The sequence below is a fragment of the Bombyx mandarina genome, chromosome 15 (genome assembly GCF_030267445.1).
Source record: "Bombyx mandarina strain Sakado chromosome 15, ASM3026744v2".
Classification (NCBI taxonomy): domain Eukaryota; kingdom Metazoa; phylum Arthropoda; class Insecta; order Lepidoptera; family Bombycidae; genus Bombyx; species Bombyx mandarina.
Window position 1 is genome coordinate 8782490 of NC_143221.1, and position 19658 is coordinate 8802147.

Here is a 19658-nt window from a genome sequence, read left to right on the forward strand (position 1 = left end):
ATGCGTGTTTCTTTCTCTAAGATCGTCCTGCAACGTTGACTTAAGATAAATAATCTCCGCAATAAATAGTTGATTTAATTATGCCGTAAATAACTTCACTATACTTCATGTTTTTTTTATTGCCCTTGTAGGCAGACGGGCATACGGCCCACCTGATGGTGACTGGTTACCATCACCCATGGACGTAAGCAATACCAGGGGCAAAGCTAACACTTGCCTACCGTAAAGTACTCTCCACAAGCCTCGTTTGAAGAAGGACATGTGATGGTGCTCGCGAAACACCGTAGAGAGGAGCTTACTCCAAAGCCGGATGGTAGGTGGCAAAAAAGATCTCGGGAAGGTCATTGTGGATGAATGCAGTAGTTCTAGGTAGTATGGATGAACTCTACTCCCCGGGGCGGGCGGTGCAATGGCCAAAATAAGATGATGGGATCATCTCAAACAATTCCTCAGAACAAAGTGCTCCATGGAACATATGCTACAAAGTACAGAGAACCAAAGTCCCACTGCAGAGGTTCCAAAAAAGTTTTCACTTATCTTTTGCACTGAAGTCTTAAAACAGTAGAGTGATTTTAATGAATTTTTTTGTTTGTGTGTTGAAGTGGTTCTCCATTCACAGTTCAACACTAGGTGGTGGTGTGGATTAAATGAAAAAACAAAACTGAATATTTTTTAAAATATGTAGTCACTATACTTACTTAATTTAAATTAATTCAATAGGTCATCGCATAGAAAGTTAATGATGTTATCACTGACATAATAAAAGTGTTGTTGTCTCAAAAACTGTTTAACCTTCATGGTACTCCATTCATCTATATGGGGCAAAGGTAAGGAACACCGTCTGGGTATAAAAGTGTATGAGCAATCAAGGTGGTACCATAGTAAGTGGTGTAATCTTAAACATGACACCAAAAGTTATTAAATTTTTTAATTTACCACACATTCTTCCATTTACAATTCCTACACTCATATCATACCACTTGCTATGTGAGTGGTATTTTGGTGGCTTTTTCGTTGTGTTGCTACTTATTCAATTTGTCCCGGATAAGACAGTAGTGCTTAACTGTACCCTCTATACTTGCATACTTCTATTAATGTTACACATTGATTTTGAAAAAGAATCATATAAATTTAAAAATAAAAGTAACACTTTGATATTTAGTAGTTTTCGTTTGCTTCTTGATTTTGTCAAACATTTCAATTTAAGCTTCAAAATTAAAATGACCATAAAAATTCTGACTTAAATCTTTTATAGACCACAATTTGAAATCATTATGAACATATAAACTTGTAAGAGACAGGTATTATTTACTTTTTTTCAATTATCACTACTTTCCAAAATATTAAAAACAAAAGCAAAAACTTTTATCTATTTCATTTACTATGAACAAAATGCATTCCGATATTTCTCAATATGAAATGGGGGATTTCATAATAGCAATAAAGCTGAAATTTCCATTTTTAAATGCAAATAAAAAAAATCCAATATATATTTATATTTTTGAACTTGTGTAAAAATAAAACAATCATAGATTATTCTCAATTCTTGTACTGTGTAATGTCAAAACTGGGTTTTACAAGCACTGTGTTATTTATACAAGGGATGCCCATAATAATATATTATTATAATTTTACCTTCTGACATGAACTTTCATAATGGTCTACTCATTAAATACATGACAGTCAGCAAAATTTAAGAAACCCCTATTACGTCAATAAAATAGTGTAGCATTCTCCATTTCTGAATAATCAAAATTAAATACTGTTACTATTATAAGTTTTGATTTTACTTTTCCATTACAACGAAAATAAATTACTTTTTGTTAATCCTTCAGTTTCTTTCTGGGACAGAGGTACTAACATTAAGCCTGGAACTGGTGGTTGCATTTCCAGGTCTCTCAATGTATTGACTTTGATTTTCAGGTCACTCCTCAATTTGTTTATGTCAATATTTAATTGTTTTTGATCGGCTTCCAGCAGAGTTTTAGAATCTTCAAACTTATGCTTTACGAGTATTGATCCCACCGTGAGCCAATATTTCTTCTGACTTGATTTAGTAAGATCTCTTAACGCTTCACGATTTTTATTTCTTCGTTTATCTAGCATTATAATTTCATTTTTATCAACAAGAATATCAGATGCAAGTGTTTCTATTTGTTTTAAATACCTCAATAGTTTTTCTTGATTATTTACCATGTTTAGTGCATGTTTAATAACTTTTGTTGTTAATCGTATTTTTAATTTTTACCTAAACGAAGCCAGCTGATGTCACTTTTTTTTTTTTTTAGGTATTTTATGACCTGGTACCGAAGACCTTTAAGTCGTAACTTATTTTAATTTATACTCTTATTTTTATGAAATATTATGAAATGAAATAAAGATGATTAATTTGAGACATTAATCAACTGGGATGAAATCAAATGAAATGAGATGATATGGGATGAAATATAATCTTAGTAAAATGGTGGTCATTTACTGAGACTTTTTCGAGGATCCCGAGAAGTGAGGTCCAGCGGTTTTGTTTCATTTTCCCACATTTGTGCACTTTCACAGATATTAAACAGTTAATAAACCACCATTATTACACATTTAAACCTGAAGAAACACCAAATAGACAAAATAAAACAAATCACACAACTTCACTCCTCGCGTTCCCTCCAAAAAGTCCCTGATGTGACTTTGTAAAATAATGTTGTTATATTTAAAGTAATAGTGATGCGTTCAGTTCTCGTTCAATCACGTGAATGAACAATGAGTGTGAAGAGATAATCATTTTAAACTATAAAATAATATTATTTCTGTTTTACAATAAAATTGTATTAAAGTGCTCTAATATATGTTACTAGTAGTATGTAACGACAATCAAAATTTTTTTTTCATTACCTACCTATAATTGTTATATTTTATACATCTATAGTTTCAACTATATGATGTATTGAAAATAGGACAGTCTTACAAGTTTCCTCGCAAAGTGTTCCTTAATGTTTAAAACACTCGGTATTCAGTATAGGTAGATACTATAGGAACATAATCGTCGAAAACTCGGTATGTACAAAGCACGACTAAAATTCGAACCTCGTACCCGATATCGGCAGTTCGGCACACTAACTGTTCACTAGACAATCGAGGCAGCTGCATTAATTCAGGAGTTTTTTCAATCATTCATCAAAAACTGACAACACAGTAAACATCAGTTGACTTCGTCTGCCCGTCACTCCCATGCGGGGAAATATTCGTACATTGTACGAATGTTTGCACGCATGTGAAGGGCCGTCAACCATCATTCGCAAACTTAGCAGCTGTGCAAATGGGTTCGCATACTCAATTTGCGAACCCGTTTGCGCTTCCTCCTACACTTGTTTACGAATGTCTCACGAATTTCTCCTCCTTTTTAATTCGTCAATAAAACATTGAAGAGAAATAGAGTTTTGAATTATTTCCCAGACATCTTTACAGCCATGCTGTTTTTATGGGATTACTTTTGATGAAGATACGCTACACAGTAGACGTCATGAACTATGAAAATGGCGATACGTCCGTTACCTTCGCAATCGTCGACGCAACTGGGCAAACGAATGTGTGGGAGACTACGCGATGGTTCGCGGTTCGCGCGCTTTGATGTCTGTTAAAAAACCGACACAGCTTGGAAAACCACGAATGTAGCGAAAACTTTGCGTAATCATTTGCAAATGTCGTCCTACACTTGCGGGTTTGCGTATTCGTGCGAATGTGCGTGACCGGTATTATGCCGGCCACTCACATGGGCGCAAATATTCGTACATTGTACGAATGTTTGCGCGCATGTGAAGGGCCGTCAGACATTCATTCGGAAACTTAGAAGCTGTGCAAATGGGTTCATACATAATAAAAAATATAACATAATAAAAATAATAACAAATCCGACATAATAAAAAATCCAAATAAAGTAATTAAGTATTTCTCAAATATTAAGTGTATAATCTATGGGGTAGAGGTATCCTCCACAGTAGGCGACTTTTTGGCGGGAACGCGAAGAGTGAAGTTGTGTGATTTGTTTTATTTTGTCTATTTAGTGTCTCTTCAGGTTTAAATGTGTAATAACGGTGGTTTATTAACTGTTTAATATCTGTGAAAGTGCACAAATGTGGGAAAATGAAACAAAGCTGCTGGATGCAACTTCTCGGGTTCCTCCAAAAAGTCCACTGAAAAAATCTCAGTAAATGACCACCATTTTACTGCGATTATATTTCATTCCATATCATCTCATTTCATTTAATTTCATCCCAGTTGATTAATGTCTCAAATTAATCATCTTCATTTCATTTCACTCCATTTTATCATTTTTCATAAAAATAAGAATATAAATTAAAATAAGACATGACTTAAAGGTCTTAGTTACCAGGTCATAAAATCCATTTAAAAAAATCCATAGTAGGCGACTTTTTGGCGGGAACGCGAGGAGTGAAGTTGTGTGATTTGTTTTATTTTGTTTAATTAGTGGTGCTTCAGGTTTAAATGTGTATATGACGGTGGTTTATCAACTATTTAGTATCTGTGAAAGTGCACAAATGTGGGAAAGTGAAACAAAGCCGCTGAACGTAACTTCTCGGGATCTTCCAAAAAGTCCACTGAAAAAGTCTCAATAAATGACCACCATTTTACTGAAATTATACTTCATCCCATATCATTTCATTTCTTTTCGTTTTCATTTCATTTTATGCTGTTTCAAAATAATCAACTTCATTTCATTTCTTATTATCATTTTCATATAAAAAAGTTACGTATCATTAAAATTAAAATAAGACTTGACCTAAAGGTCTAAGTTACCAGGTCATAAAAGTGCTTAAAAAATCCATAGTAGGCAAAAAGTGTCTCAGTGAATTTAGCCTCCTTTTTCTTTATTTTCGGTTTTTTATTTTTAATTATTTGTTCGTCGTTTGTTCGTTAATTTTCGAATGTAAAAATTTCGTTTGTTCTTCTTTTATTTATTTATAATTAATTAAACAAATGATCACCCTTAAGTTGGCTCCTCTTAGTAGATATCTTTATTTTTATTGCTCAGATTAATTAATTTTGATCAATTATCGTTTGTTCGCCGACTATTGGTGATTGTTCGATCATAAAAACAATTAAATTCCCAATTTTTAATTATTTTATATCTAATAAATGATGATGATGAAATGAAAAATGATAATAATATTATGAAATAAAATGTTATCTCTTTTAAGCATCTCTTACACCGGTCACTCACATGCGCACGAATACGCAAACCCGCAAGTGTAGGACGACATTTGCAAATGATTATGCAAAGTTTTCGCTGCATTCGTGGTTTTCCAAGCTGTGTCGGTTTTTTAACAGACATCAAAGTGCGCGAACCTGGAACCTTCGCGTAGTCTCCCACACATTCGCTTGCCCAGTTGCGCCGACGATTGCGAAGGTAACGGACGTATCGCCGTTTCCATAGTTCGTAACGTCTACTTTGTAGTGTATCTTCATCAAAAGAAATCCCATAAAAACAGCATGGCTGTTAATGATGTCTGGGAAAGAATTCAAAACTCTTTTTCTCTTCAATGTTCTATTGACGAATTAAAAAGGAGGAGAAATTCGTGAGACATTCGTAAACAAGTGTAGGAGGAAGCGCAAACGGGTTCGCAAATTGAGTATGCGAAACCATTTGCACAGCTTCTAAGTTTGCGAATGAATGTCTGACGGCCCTTCACATGCGCGCAAACATTCGTACAATATACGAATATTTGCGTGCATGTGAGTGGCCGGCATTATACACAGCATTCCCTAATATTACAAGAGCAATCTGATTTAAGGATGAAAAATGAAAAAAACCACCATACTACACATCGAAAAAGAAGTTTCACTTTATTTATGTGCGCCAAGTTACAGGCGTTTTTTTCTTTAATCAGTTTTTGGAAAGTGTAAACATTCTGGTTGATCCACATCTTCCGACTCTACAGAAAGACTGTCAGTGATCATTCCGCTTTCATTTTCGGGAGTCCTCTACCCTATGGTCTGTAAAAAGAGTGAACTGCTTAGGCTAGCCGTGCCTACTTTTGCCTATTAGGCCAACCTGGCCTACATAGCAGCTAACCACCATTAACGTCGAATGTCTCCCTATTGATAAACTCCAGAGCATTAAGGAGTTCCTCGCCTTCTCCGTTGAGCTCTTAAGCTCACTACCTCCCACCTGTTCTGCTGAAGTTGTGAAGGTTTTCGTAGTAGCTCTCAATAAAAAAAAATCTGTTGTAATATGTAATAATGGTGGATTATTAACTATTTAATTTTTGAGAAATTTATACAACTCAAGACGCAACGTTCATCGATTGGATTTAACATCTCGGGTTCAATACTATTTCGTCTCATCAATTTCATTCCGTTTAAACTCTTAACTAATTTTAAATAAATCGACTTCATTATATATTTTAGCCTTGATAATAATTCAGTTTTCTAAGATAAATTTATATAGTAGGATTTTTACGTAAATGACTACGACTAGGCTAAAGGAACAGTAACCAATGGGTATTATAAACACAAGGGTCTGTCTGCCATTTTAAAATTATATTCGGTTGTAATGGCGGATAGACGCTTTACTACACTGCCGTACTAAAAATAGGATTATAGATTTTGCGATTGTCTTTCTTTGTCGTTGTACTCATTTTACGCGATATTAGATCCTGGTACGCAATTGACATCATATCATTCATTTACGTAATTTATAATTTTCACTTGCTCTTGTTTCCAAGAGCTCTCTAATGATGGAAGGCCCACCAAATCGTGGTTTCCGTGGTGGAGGACGCGGTGGACCACCAGGAATGAGGGGAAGAGGTGGTTTCGATGTGCGTGGACGGTAAGTGACCAGTTAAATTTTTTAGCCCCCTTTGTGTGAGTACATGCAGCATTTTGCGATAGCGTCACAGATTGAGGTTATCTCGTTTAGAAATAATTTGAATAATTTATAATTTAAGGCAAATTTGTTCCAAAATTATTTATGACTACTGATTTACTAGCTTTTTAGGATGTACCTTTCATTTGGTGTTTGGTTTTTAGGGGTGGATTTGGCATGAGAGGTCGCGGTGGACCGCCTAGGGGCGGGCCGCCTATGCGTGGAGGCCCACGTGGTTTTGGAGGTGGCCCGATGCGCGGAGGCGGTGATCGAGGGGGAAGATTTCCACCTGGACCGCAAGGACCTGGTCCACATCCAGTACCTACCATTGAGTCGCGGGGTGCACCACCTCCACGTAAGAAAAATATTAAGAGATCACTTTATGGCTGTCGGTGTAACTATACTATAATTTGTATTGCTCTCTAAACTACAATAATAAAAATATTCAATAATCGAGGATAAATCATAGTCATCCGAGTCCCAACTTAATTTCCCTGTACCATGCGAACACCAATAGTTAAAATAATTATTCCAGCTACATATTTAAATATATATAGATAATTAAGTTTACTCATATTTACAAACAAATGTTTGGGTTTGGGAGCCTAGAAAGAAAAACTTCAAATTTTTACTAAATAGATCAAACATTAGGGATCACAATTTTAATTGGTTGACTAACAATAATAGAAGAGTCTGGAATAATGTTAACAAAAAATGAAAATTTTCATTTTAATGCCAAATTTTTTTGTACTTTTTTGTCATCCCCATTTTATGAATAAATTCAAAAAAGACAATATTTATTATCCCAACCACCATTTGTGTCATTTTGCAGATTTTATTTTTCTATTGTGGAAGCTAGAATGAAAAATTTACTAAATTTTTTCCCTAGATGGTGGATTAAACAGTTTAAGGTTTACTTGGTGTAAAGTAGTTACTGGAACCCATAGCGAACACAGTGTAATTACTGCTATCTAATTTGAGACATCAGGTCGACGTTTCAGTGGCATGCAGGCCAGGTGATGTAGCTTGCCTGAATTATGTTTTACTAGTAAATGTCAGTTTGCGATCCTAGTATGCTAGTAATGCTAGTAAATGCTCTATAAATTAATTGGGCAAAATCATGCCTGTGAGATTTAAGCCCTATCTATCATTCCTAGAAATTACTACATGCTTGGCATTTTGATTGTTTGTATATGAACACTCAACTGCATGTAATGACAACATTTATAATGTTTTTGTTGTTGAAAGTTGTCGAGGTGGTGAAAATGTATTATCTACCATTGTAAAAGTAAAGGTTGCATGTATTCCATTCTCATGCAAATTTTCATGATTGAACCAAAATAAAGCAAGTGTTGTGTACCAGGATGTTCTCGTTAGGTGGTGGCTTTAACAATAGAGGGGGGCCTGGTGGTATGAGAGGCAGAGGTGGTAGAGGCAGAGGAGACTTCGGACAGCGTGGTGATAGAGGTGCTGGTCGTGGAGGAATGCCAATGAGAGGTATTCAATTTTGAATTGAAATCCATACATTTTACATGTTTTTCAAAAATGACATTAAACAGAACTTTTCCTGTTTAAATTATTAAGTGACTTTGTGTTATGGTTGTGCAGAAGCTTGTTGTTAGTGATGTGAAGAGTTATGTTGTCATTTGATGTTTACAATTAAATACATTATTAAAAAAAATGTCACTAGGTCGTGGTGGAAGAGGTGGCCATGGTCCACCTCCAGGTCCTCCTGGACCAGCTCCGGGAGTTGTGCCTCCAGTGGTGGGTCCTGTGCAGCCACCACCGCGTCCCGCACCACCACATGCTGCCGGTGCGCCTGCAGCTCAGCCACAGGGTCCTCCCTTCAAGCGTGGTGGAGGTGTAATACGTGGTGGACCCAGTGGACCTCCTAAACGTGGCAGGTTTGTAGACTATTTAAATGGAATACCTACAAATAGTGTGTGGTCATTAGGTATTGTGCTATGAAATGCATGTTGTTGTAAATATTGATTTAGCTAACTGCCCCTGTGGCCATGAAATTAACAAAAATGTGTAGCAGTGCCACCAGATTTCACTCTTATTAAATTAATAACATTTAAAAAAATGAAACATGTAGCATGTTTCTACAATAAAGACTTTTTTGTTTTACTCTGGTCCATAAATTATCATTATGGTAGAATGCATGAAAGATCAACCAACCAGCGAACACTATCTCAATATTCCCATGGTCTTGCCCAGATCATGTCATTTACCACTATTAAAAATAAATAATTATTAAATTATAAATCCTTGTGGGAAATGTTATCCTAATTAGCTTACCCAGTTTTGTATGATTGTATAACACCCAAACATAACTTCCAAATATTTATTATTATAATTGATTTTTTACATATATTAAACATTCTATTGTTAGCAATTTTCTCTAAAATTAATCAAGCATAAAAGTTATATAACATTGAACATACATTTTTAACTACAATAATAACTGTTCATGTGTTATAGATTTGAAGGCCCACGTGGTGGAGGTAGGGGATCTGTTGGACATCCACCTCCTCAATCAAATGGATATGTACCATCGTAAGTGTTTTTTTCCATAAGTAGTGATTTTGTCTCAGTGTTGGACATTGCAATATTTTCTTTATAACATTTTTTTTAAGTTATATTAAGTATAAATAAATGATGAACCAAGAATACGATAGGAATGTGCCGTCTGATACAAAAATGACGATTATTCAATATCTGATGTATAAGTATTTATATCAAAAGTCCTTAGATCAAGGCACTAATCTATAGTAATAAGAATTGTATCTGTTTAGACACACTGGATATCAGCCATATGAGCCACCAACTGCTGATATTTATACACAACAATCATACAGTGCACCAAGGTAAGCTAGACTAAAACTAAGATTAAAATTTATTTGATAACTGATTATTAGCTGTTCTGAGTGAAATTCTGACGAACCCAACAATATTTATAAAAATATAATTATGTAGATAAAAGTATCAAAATGATGATTACGAATCTAACAGATAGGAATTGCCGTCTGAAACATACATGCAGAAAATTAGATCCTGACGATTAATATGCATTTTTTAGATACATGTTGACATTGATTGTATTGTAATGTTGAATCTCGTTGTTGTAGCTCATATCAAGATGGTGGTTACTCTGCACCGGCAGCTGCTCAGGTCACTTCTGGATATAGTTCCAGCGGTTATGGAGCGGGCTATGGATATTCAACAGGTGGTCCAGGAAGTTACGAAAATGATGGTTACAGGTCAGTCAATCTTTATAAAAAAAACTAATACGTTTTACTTTTAAGTTCTTAATAAATAACAATAGCCACAAAAGTTATGGTACGGAGATGACCTAATCATGAACAGGTGTTAGTTGAACTGTTTTTAAATATTATTACATTTTTTGAGAAGGTGACTTACAAACCAATGCAGTCTGTGATTAAGGAGGGCCCTAGGTTTATTGAAAAAAATAGTTGAGTTTAAAATCAGTAAGAAGATAAATATAAATTTAAAAAACAATACTCTAAATGAATGTGCTAATGCAATAAAAAAAATGCTAAAATATTTTAACCAAAAAAATTGTAAAAATTACTTTCATATATATCTAATAATTAAAAAATTTCAGATTTAATCTTCATTACTAAATACTCTTAAAACTTTGTACCAGTAGCCTAGTAATTTTATTTTATACAGTAGGCTGAATTCTATTCTTGATAAGGGGCCGAGAAAGCATAGCCATAGATTCTGTTTAATAAAATATTAATAATATCAAGTTCTATAAGCTAGTCTTTGGAACAGCATTACATTAATTATTATTAAAAACAAAAACCCCAAATGATTATATAATATCACTCCAGTACAAATGTGTGGCGTTATTATACAAGAGTAGTTATTGATCGCAAAATATATTGTTAATATAGCGGCGGAGTGGGCGGGGCGGGTGACGCCGGTTACGGAGCAGCAGAGTCCGCATACGGCGGCGCTGCCTCCGCGTACGACACGTATTCACAACCCGCCTACAACTCCTATCCGCCCCAACAACAGTACTCTAACAGCTATGGTAAGTTTGGAAAATACTGAACTACCAAGGGACAGATTATGTTGTAGCTTACTTTGACGAAATCTCTAATTTATTTGTGTGATTCAATATTTACTTTAAGTTACAAATAAATAAATAAATAAATGGTCTGTATTGGAAGTGCTTGCTTGTCGACTTAGTGATGTATCGTCAGGAAACTTATCAAAATTATATCAGTATGAGCGCAGTGCATTTAAATAGTTATTGTACCCAGGTTGGTTTAAAAATTGTTTGGCAATCTTAGATTTAATAAACTAAATGTTTAAATACTACATACAGTATTCCTTGACCACAGTGCGTTCTAGAATAATGATATTCCACTAAAAATGAAGAAAACATAGCATAATGAATGAATAAGACATAAATAAAAAAATAATTATATTTATAATTTAGGTTAAATCATTTTGGTGACACAACTAGAGCAAAACGTTTAGTTAAAAAAAACATTAGTAAATGAATATCCCCAACACCCCAACTGAGAAATTACATATTGGTAATTATTGAACATGGTGTAAAACTATAAAACATAACAATATTACAGTTTGTGTATAATTGTTTGTATTACAGGCAGTTGGTGATCTGTTTGATTGTAACAGAATAAAATTAACATCTTTAACTTCGATCTAAAGATAATTATAATATCTGTATAAAGTGGACGAAATATCTCAAGTTATTGGATGTACAACAGAAACAAGTATTGAATTAGGTGTTGTGAAAATCAGATTAACGAGAAATACAAAAACGAACTACAAGATGCAAGAACAAACCAGTATAAATAATTGATAGACAAATTTAATTTGTAGTGACGGACTTTGTTTGAAAAGTCAGACAAACAAAGTAAAATGAACTAGAACATTAGGTTTTATTACTGACTTATGACTGGCTTAAAAGAATGTCCTATACTAATAAAATTATTTAGAGCAAGATCAGAATATTGTAATTCCAGAATTGTATTTTAGGGTTAACATTTTATTAAGTACCTTTTCTTGGTATGGCACCCATGATGTTTTAGTGAATAAGAACTTAATTTTTAATAAAAGTATAAAATTAATGTTTGTGTATACTTTATTTACGAAACTGATGAAATCACAGCTTTTTTGTTAGGTGGTAAACGGTCGAATAATACCTAAACACAATATGATGGAATTGAAAAGAACTTGGTACTCAAACAAAATTAAAACAAAATCAGGAACTAATTTGTGGTTTCAAAGTGAGTTGTTAGGGGTTTATTTTCAGTTATTTTGAAAGTTATTATGAAAATAACAATGGATGTTCTTAGTAAATTAATATATTGGGCTTACTTGATAGAAAATGTTAGATTTACAAATAGCCAGTCAATAAAGCGTTAAGCATCAACTAATAAATTTTAAAGGACACAAAAAGGATAATTTGTACACTTAACTATACTATTATCATGAAAGGAACCAAAATCAGTAAAAAAACTACATTCTGTATGTAATTATTATAAATATTAACTTCTATATTTATTATAATTACATATCTATTTAAATTATATCCTTAATGAGATAAAAAGATCGATATTCGAATATAAATTTCGTATTTTATTGTATTGTATTGTATTGTATGTATAAAATAATAAAAAGCACTGAAATTGACAAAAGTACAAAACTTAAAATAGATATATCCACTCACAGAAAAGTCTTGACCTTATAATGTTCATAAACGTAAAATGGGGTATGCATATAAATTTAAAGAAAGAAAAAAAAAACGTTTGAAAACTAGGAAGGAAGGTTTCACTGTGGATTTGTTCAAGTGACCATCTTAATGTTGTAAGACAACACGAAAGCAACGCAAGCTACAAATGCTTATGTTTATTTAGTAATTTTATTGAAATTAAAGCGAATGAAACTATAATTCGAAATACAATAGTACAATTGTGTACAAAAATTGTTTTTTTTAGGAGAGAAATTACTAGATTATATTATGTAAATTGACATTTAACAATACCTAAATAGTATAGTAGAAATTATATTTTAAAAAAGACATCTGTACTAATATATAAATCTACAGTGGTTTTTACGGATGTTCCGTTATAACTACTGAACCGTGCATCTAATTGACTTGAAACTTGGTATCCATGTAAAAAATACATGTATTTCATGGATAGGCTAATATTTATATGGGTGTTGAACTCCCTACACCAGTTGCGGGGGCGTTAATGATGAGAATTTTTGTGGGGGTGAGAAATAATAATGTTAATTTTAAATGCCTAGCGAAGCGGGCGGATACAGCTGGTATCTTATAAAGCACTTCTCAAGGGTATGAGTTTTAACCTACTAAGACTAGAATCTGAAAGTTGAAATGTAAAATAATATCATTATGCAAGAAAAGAGAAAGCTTAAAAATACTTGTCGATTTCTTGACTAGCTAAGTATGGAAAATATAAAACTACTAGCTGACTCGGCAAACGCTGGTTTGCCATATACATTATTTTTAGGATAGTTTTCTTGGGTGGCCCATTTAGGAGTGTGAAGAATAGATGTTAACCTATATTATCAGACCTACACGATGTGCAAACAAAATTTCATGAGAATCGGTTGAGCCATCTCGAAGGAGTTTGGCAACAAACAGCGGGACACGAGAATTTTATATACTAGATTTATACAATAAAACTATTTATACATAGGTATCTATATTAAGAAAATTTATCCTAACTACCCCGGTATCAATTAAAAGCCACGAAGAAATGACAATTCCGAATGTGTACAATGTTTGCGTACACTTTAACATTACTAGTTTATTTATGTAAAGATTTTTTAGATTTCAATTATGGGTGAATTCATTATAATGAAATGAATCTGGTATAATATGATAGTAAAGTTGCAGTACATGTGAAGTTAAATTATTCTACAAAATTGCATTGGAGCTCTGGAGTTAATTATGACGCACCATATATTTACTAAAAACAGGTAATGTGTAAATTTTTGCGTACTTAAAAAATAAACCTAAGATAAGTTGATGAAGAAAATATTTTTTAAGAAATCACATATTTATACAGTGCAGTGCTTACATATTTATAATACAATTAGCGTGTAACTTCACAAGAAGTGAATAATCCTAGAAGCTCATACGCTTTTTTGTGCGACCTCAGAAAATTTATTCAATGACTTATCAGAGCTTTACAAATCCGTTATAACAAGACTCAATAAGTATTATTCATATGGTATAAATTAATCATTTTCATTATGAATAAGCGGAAAATTTTACGATAAGTATTTGTTACTCTTTTTTATTATTATTTAAGATAAGATACTTTGCGTATTAACGTTAGCATTGTACTCACGAAGCCCGTGAGAAAGTTCCCCGATAAGTTGCCCTCAGAAATGCTTCGAATATAATTAGAAACATCTGATACCTTAATAGGTATTTCACTGAGATCATCGACGACTTAAGTATGCTACGTATTAATTAAATTAAAAACCAATGACTATAACGACTATCGTTAAATTAACGAACGATAATAGAACGATTTAGGAAAAAATGTTCGTTGGTGGAACAAACACGACCTGGAGAACTAATTTTAAAAAATCTGGTATGTATATGTAGGTATGCCAAATATATAAAAATTGAAATGAGATCTGATTAACCTTAAGCCTTCATTTTATGCTTTTTATAATAATCATCGTAAACGTTCTTATATTTTTTTTTAGTAAAATAGTAATAAAAGTTCTGATGCATTTGTGTGAAAAATAAAGGTAACTAAAAAGAATAATAATCAAATAGCAACCGATATTAGGTTAACTATTAAAATTATTTTATTAATATCGGTCCTTAACATCAATATTTAAATTAATCGGACGTCTTAAACTCTAATTAAAATTACGGCGAATTTCACTGCGTAAAGTTCATACTTATAAAAGTGTGATAAAAAGGGACAGAATGTGCTGTCGGTTAAACAAAATTGCATAAATTGTTGTGTACAAACAGCAATGGTAATGATCCGGCACAACAATTCAAGTAATGTTGAATATAAAATTCTATGTTTAAGCGGTGAGTGACACACAATTCGATTAAATAAATAATTATAATAAAACTTTCAAATACGCCGCTCATTGTGAATAGCTATTGTATTATAATATCAAATTCTGGTAATAAAATATATATCGCACCTTTAAAATTATAGAGACTCATTTTGAAATATTTGGATTTCGTCTTTAATTCAAAAATTGACGTAGAACGACCCTTTTTAGCGACTTTTAGTAATCATATGACCGACCATAAGTAGCTTTTAAAGGGACAAAGCTATATATCGGTCTCTTTCACTCCGTCCCCTTCCTCTACGTTTTTTCGGTTTGAGAACTTTAATCGATGTTTTCCAAAAAACACATTTTTTGAGTTGGGTATTTATAATTCTAAAGGTGCGATATTATAAACTTATTATGAATTATAAACTCATACCCAAAACTGCAGTGCGCAATGGTTACATTATTACTATTTTAAGCTTTAAATAATGTTTATTCAACCTTTTCGAGGTAGATAAGCCAAGAGAAAATGGATTTTGAAAAATGACGTTATTATTAAAGTTCATATTATCTTGTCCAAGACAAGAAATGGAATTTAGAGTATACAAGGAATATAGTAAGAATACACGTCATGTTACATCATTGTAGTTGTGAAACTGGTTGCCTGCATTAAAACTGGATAAGAAAATGACTTTTAACAATCTGAAGTCATTAATATAAAGCCACACATACTAAACAATGGTCATTGTTATTTTAAGGTTTCCACGACTAAACCATGAACGTAGGAAAAAAATGGATTTTAGGAAGAACGCTATAAATCCTATTGTTTAAGGGTAATTGTTATCACAATATAAAACAGTATTTTCCTATGCAAGTAATGACATGATGTAGGTAGAAAATTCGGCAAACATGTTGATCAACACTGCAAACGCCAGTATATCGAGGGGGGAAAGGCTATTTGGTCTAACCGACATTTCGCTTAATATGCGACATTTATCTGTGTAATTAAAGGTCCGTTTTATTTGGTATTAGTATCAACAATTCGATGTTTTCTATTGAACTTCAATTATGCTTATCCCATTCAAAAATGTCTCTTGAACCAAATAGCCTTTCATCTCTCGATATGTAATTTTGAATATAGAATAGGAGTGTTGTATACAAATTATGTGGTTCGCTTATGAATTATACATTGAATACATAATTTGTTGTTGTAGCCTTATTCTGACGTTTACTTGCTTTTACATAAACAACGCACACGACAACAACGTGAGTGCACACAAAGTAAAACACACGAGCAGTTACGAGAGGATATTGTATGATGTTGAAGTGACTGAATTAAGGAACGTTAGACAAGATTTATAAAGATGTCATCTATAATGAATAAATTATTGTTTCATACTGTTTAATGATGGTCACAGCAGAGCATGACCGGCCATTATTGAATTCCGTACATACAGATAAAATAAAAATGAAATTCTAAAAACTGTAATGATCCTTTGTTTTTAATTCAATTACGAATATTGTCGAGAAATTAGAATTTTACGATTTGTTTGTTGTTTATATTATTTTCTTTATATCAATTTCAATTTGGATCCACATAGTTTGGCCTTTTTGCCGATTCTGCCTGCAACATGTCATTGATTTGTGCACGAAAACAGTCATCTTTGTTGAATCTAGGAAAATGGGATTTTACCACAAGCGGGTAGTCGCTACGACAACCAATGGCTACCACGTATTACTGGTATACATTATAACAGTAGTAAAGTGCCCGCAACGTCTTGCGTTGCTGCGTGTACTGCATGACGTGTGACAATTCAATGGCGTCGCGCCAATATGTCTCAGCGGTTTCTGATTAGTTGTCCATCATACTATTAATAATAATAATAATAATAAACATTTATTCCAAACATAAATTAGGTACAAAAAAAATAACAAAAATAACGAGGCTTGGAAACGGTTACCGGTTCAGCAATGCCTAACAGTAACGAACTATTCATGTCATTCAATGACATTAAATTAATACAGCCGATTGATAAGACTAAATTAAAACCTCCCTTAAAGTTATGAACCTTCTTAGAAACAAAATGGTTATTACGCAATATCACTCTCGATATGTTGATTCAGGACTGTCCACTTCTAACTCGAAAATTGGAAATAATTGTTTAAACTAAAGTACATGGGTACTAAAATAAAAAAAAAATCAAATATTGTGAAGGAATTACAAGTAGGGTCTGAATATATATAATTGGATAAATTAAGGCATGCGTGCAGCGCATGGGATCTTATAAGTTTTATTATCATTACACAGCTTGTAGTACGTTTAAAAATTCAGTTTTCTTTTAGTTCATAAAATCAAAAGCGCACTTCTATTTTAAAAATAAAACCTCAAATTGTATAACTGTTTACAGGTTAATGGGTGAAGACTCATTTTGACGACAGGACGAATTTGAAATGACTAATAATCTGCTACAGCAGTGGAATTAAGATTCCTAAGGCAGCAAAAAAGGTAAAGTTATTTTTATATAATTTAAAGTTATGATGATTATGTCTTTCTGGACACAGCATTCTTTTCTTATCCACTATTACAAATATATAATATCTGCACCATTGTATAATAACTTCATAAAAAAATACTAAAGGTAAAATTAAAGTGATGTCTCTGATGATATTAAAAAAATAATAACCACTGAGAGATGGTTGGCCCTTACTTATCACCGCTCGTATCTCGAAGTATCCACCTATTGAAAACTAAAATTTTTAAAATCTCGCTTGGCGATTGACTGTTCCATAGTGCCCATAGAAACAACTACCATCTTAGCGTCCATTGGACCACACCATTTTTTTTTTTTTTAAACCATATGATTATCCTCTTTTTTTCATTTTTCATTTTAAGATGGCACAAAGCTGATAAATATCAATTACAATGAAATAAGCATATGATAATGCATAAAATATAAGCATATCAGTTTTGTCCAAACTTAACAAATGCATATTCAATTTTATTTTACAGTATTAAGCAGATTATTCGCAACATTCTTGGACAAAATAAGAAGAGTATTGTATCCTAGAACAATTTAAGTACTCTTAAATGGACAAAAACACAAAAGGTAAATACTTCTTTCTTAGTCTTTGTTACAGTCACTCAACTTTTGTATTAATACGGCTTCTTTTATTTACAGATATGAAAACGACCAAAGCAGTTCAATTTTCGTAAAATACATAGCTTGAAATATATATTTTAAAGAATATGTTGTATAAATTTTGCAAAATAAATAATGGACTTAAATACGTTCTATTAATGAAATCTGGTATACTGCGTTCCGACATCCCTGATTCTGCTCACGTAGCAGCCAACCGTCGTCGATGCTCTAGACACTTCTTGATCCACGATCCTGATCGCCTTTCAGTGTTGTTGGAGGCTAATAATAGTAACACTAGCAGAAATAGCAAATCACAGATCACACCTCGCCTATAGTATCAACTCGCCAAGTTCTCGACGAATCTTCTGAACGAGTCATGATTCCGATTCGGTAGTAGGTAAATGCATTTGCCACTATCTACCCTCGCAAGAGGGAGATTGTGATTTGTTCACGTTCCCACGTGTGATTTGTTTCCAGTTATTTATTTATAATCGTTTCTCGATTGTGATTGTTGAGAATGTGCAAACCAAGTACATACGTTTCGCACGTAAGTTTTGACTGAAAATCCTGTCAATATACAAGAGGATTTCCAATAAAAAATCATATCTTTGAAATATCTTACATTAGGCCGCTTTAATGTATCATGCCTAAGAAAAAAATTCCAGAACATTAATGGCTGCAAGTACTATTCATCACTTGCATCTTGATCGATCCGGTCCCGTAGGATACCGTTGTAAGTGTTTACAATCTGACTATTTTTGCAATGTCTTAAAATATTTGTGCTACGAAGACGCCGCACTGTAAGCTCAGCTATAGGCTGTGTAGTCTACCCACCATTAAGCGAATTTATTGGTGGTATAGGTATCTACTCTTTAATTACGGTTAAGTACGTATTGCCAATAATCTTGAAATAAAAATCTTTGTTTTTATTCGGTAAAATCTGGAGCGAACAACACTGGTGGTAGGACGCAGTGATTATATACTCTTTGGTAGGACGTCTTTTGAGTCCGCACGTGTAGGTCCCACTACCCCACCTATTTCTGCCGTGAAGCAGCAATGCGTTTCGGTTTGAAGGGTGGGACAGCCATTGTATTGTTAAAACAGACCTTACAACTCATGACTCGATATGAGTGGCGAATTTCACGTTGTCTATGGGCTCCGGTTACCCCTTAACACCAGGTGGACCGAGAGCTCGAAAAGTGGGTGCTGCATGAACTGAATGATCGCCAGAGCGACGAACGCGTCACGGCATGTATTGCGTTGTTCAATAGACAGAAACTAAATAATTTTAAACCACATTTGCGATGAAAATTTGTTTTTTTTAATAATCGTAAGCGGTCATTTTGTCAGTTAGACCTACACAATTTCCCCAACGAAATTTTACCCCGAAAAAGTCCTGGTTACTGTTTGGTTGTCTAGTGCTGGTATAATTCATCACAGCTTACTAAATAGAATCAGCATTACGTTGTTTATTATGATGATACTAGACCCAATGATGGTGAAGCTCGTAAATTTCTGGCCAGCCTTGGTTAATCGCTTGTTCCCTCTGCTCCTACACGACAACGCTCAACCTTTAACGT

At 33.4% G+C, this 19658-nt stretch overlaps 2 protein-coding genes across 4 annotated transcripts; one reads left to right on the forward strand and one right to left on the reverse strand.

Moving 5' to 3' along the window:
* Window positions 1–1533: 1533 nt before the first annotated feature.
* On the reverse strand, window positions 1534–2277 carry Pdrg1 (Pdrg1 prefoldin-like subunit). Its single transcript, XM_028182905.2, has one exon. It carries the CDS (start codon window positions 2194–2196, stop codon window positions 1798–1800), a length of 399 nt encoding a protein of 132 aa, XP_028038706.2. The 5' UTR covers window positions 2197–2277; the 3' UTR covers window positions 1534–1797.
* A 4215-nt stretch (window positions 2278–6492) lies between these two features.
* Window positions 6493–18224, forward strand: LOC114249356 (uncharacterized). Of its 3 annotated transcripts, XR_016324189.1 has the most exons (11): window positions 6494–6838; window positions 7039–7229; window positions 8252–8371; window positions 8565–8778; window positions 9359–9433; window positions 9673–9744; window positions 10006–10137; window positions 10798–10937; window positions 17347–17444; window positions 17949–18045; window positions 18118–18224. XR_016324189.1 is itself a non-coding variant. In XM_028182884.2 (9 exons), exons 1-9 carry the CDS (start codon window positions 6744–6746, stop codon window positions 11531–11533), a joined length of 1050 nt encoding a protein of 349 aa, XP_028038685.1. In that variant the 5' UTR covers window positions 6493–6743; the 3' UTR covers window positions 11534–12006. The 3 variants fall into 3 exon arrangements, 2 of the variants coding, with proteins under 2 accessions (XP_028038685.1, XP_089589033.1); XM_028182884.2 differs by lacking the exons at window positions 17347–17444; window positions 17949–18045; window positions 18118–18224 and adding an exon at window positions 11523–12006 and having other exon boundaries at window positions 6493–6838; XM_089732907.1 differs by lacking the exons at window positions 17347–17444; window positions 17949–18045; window positions 18118–18224 and having other exon boundaries at window positions 6497–6838; window positions 10798–11067.
* Window positions 18225–19658: the final 1434 nt, after the last annotated feature.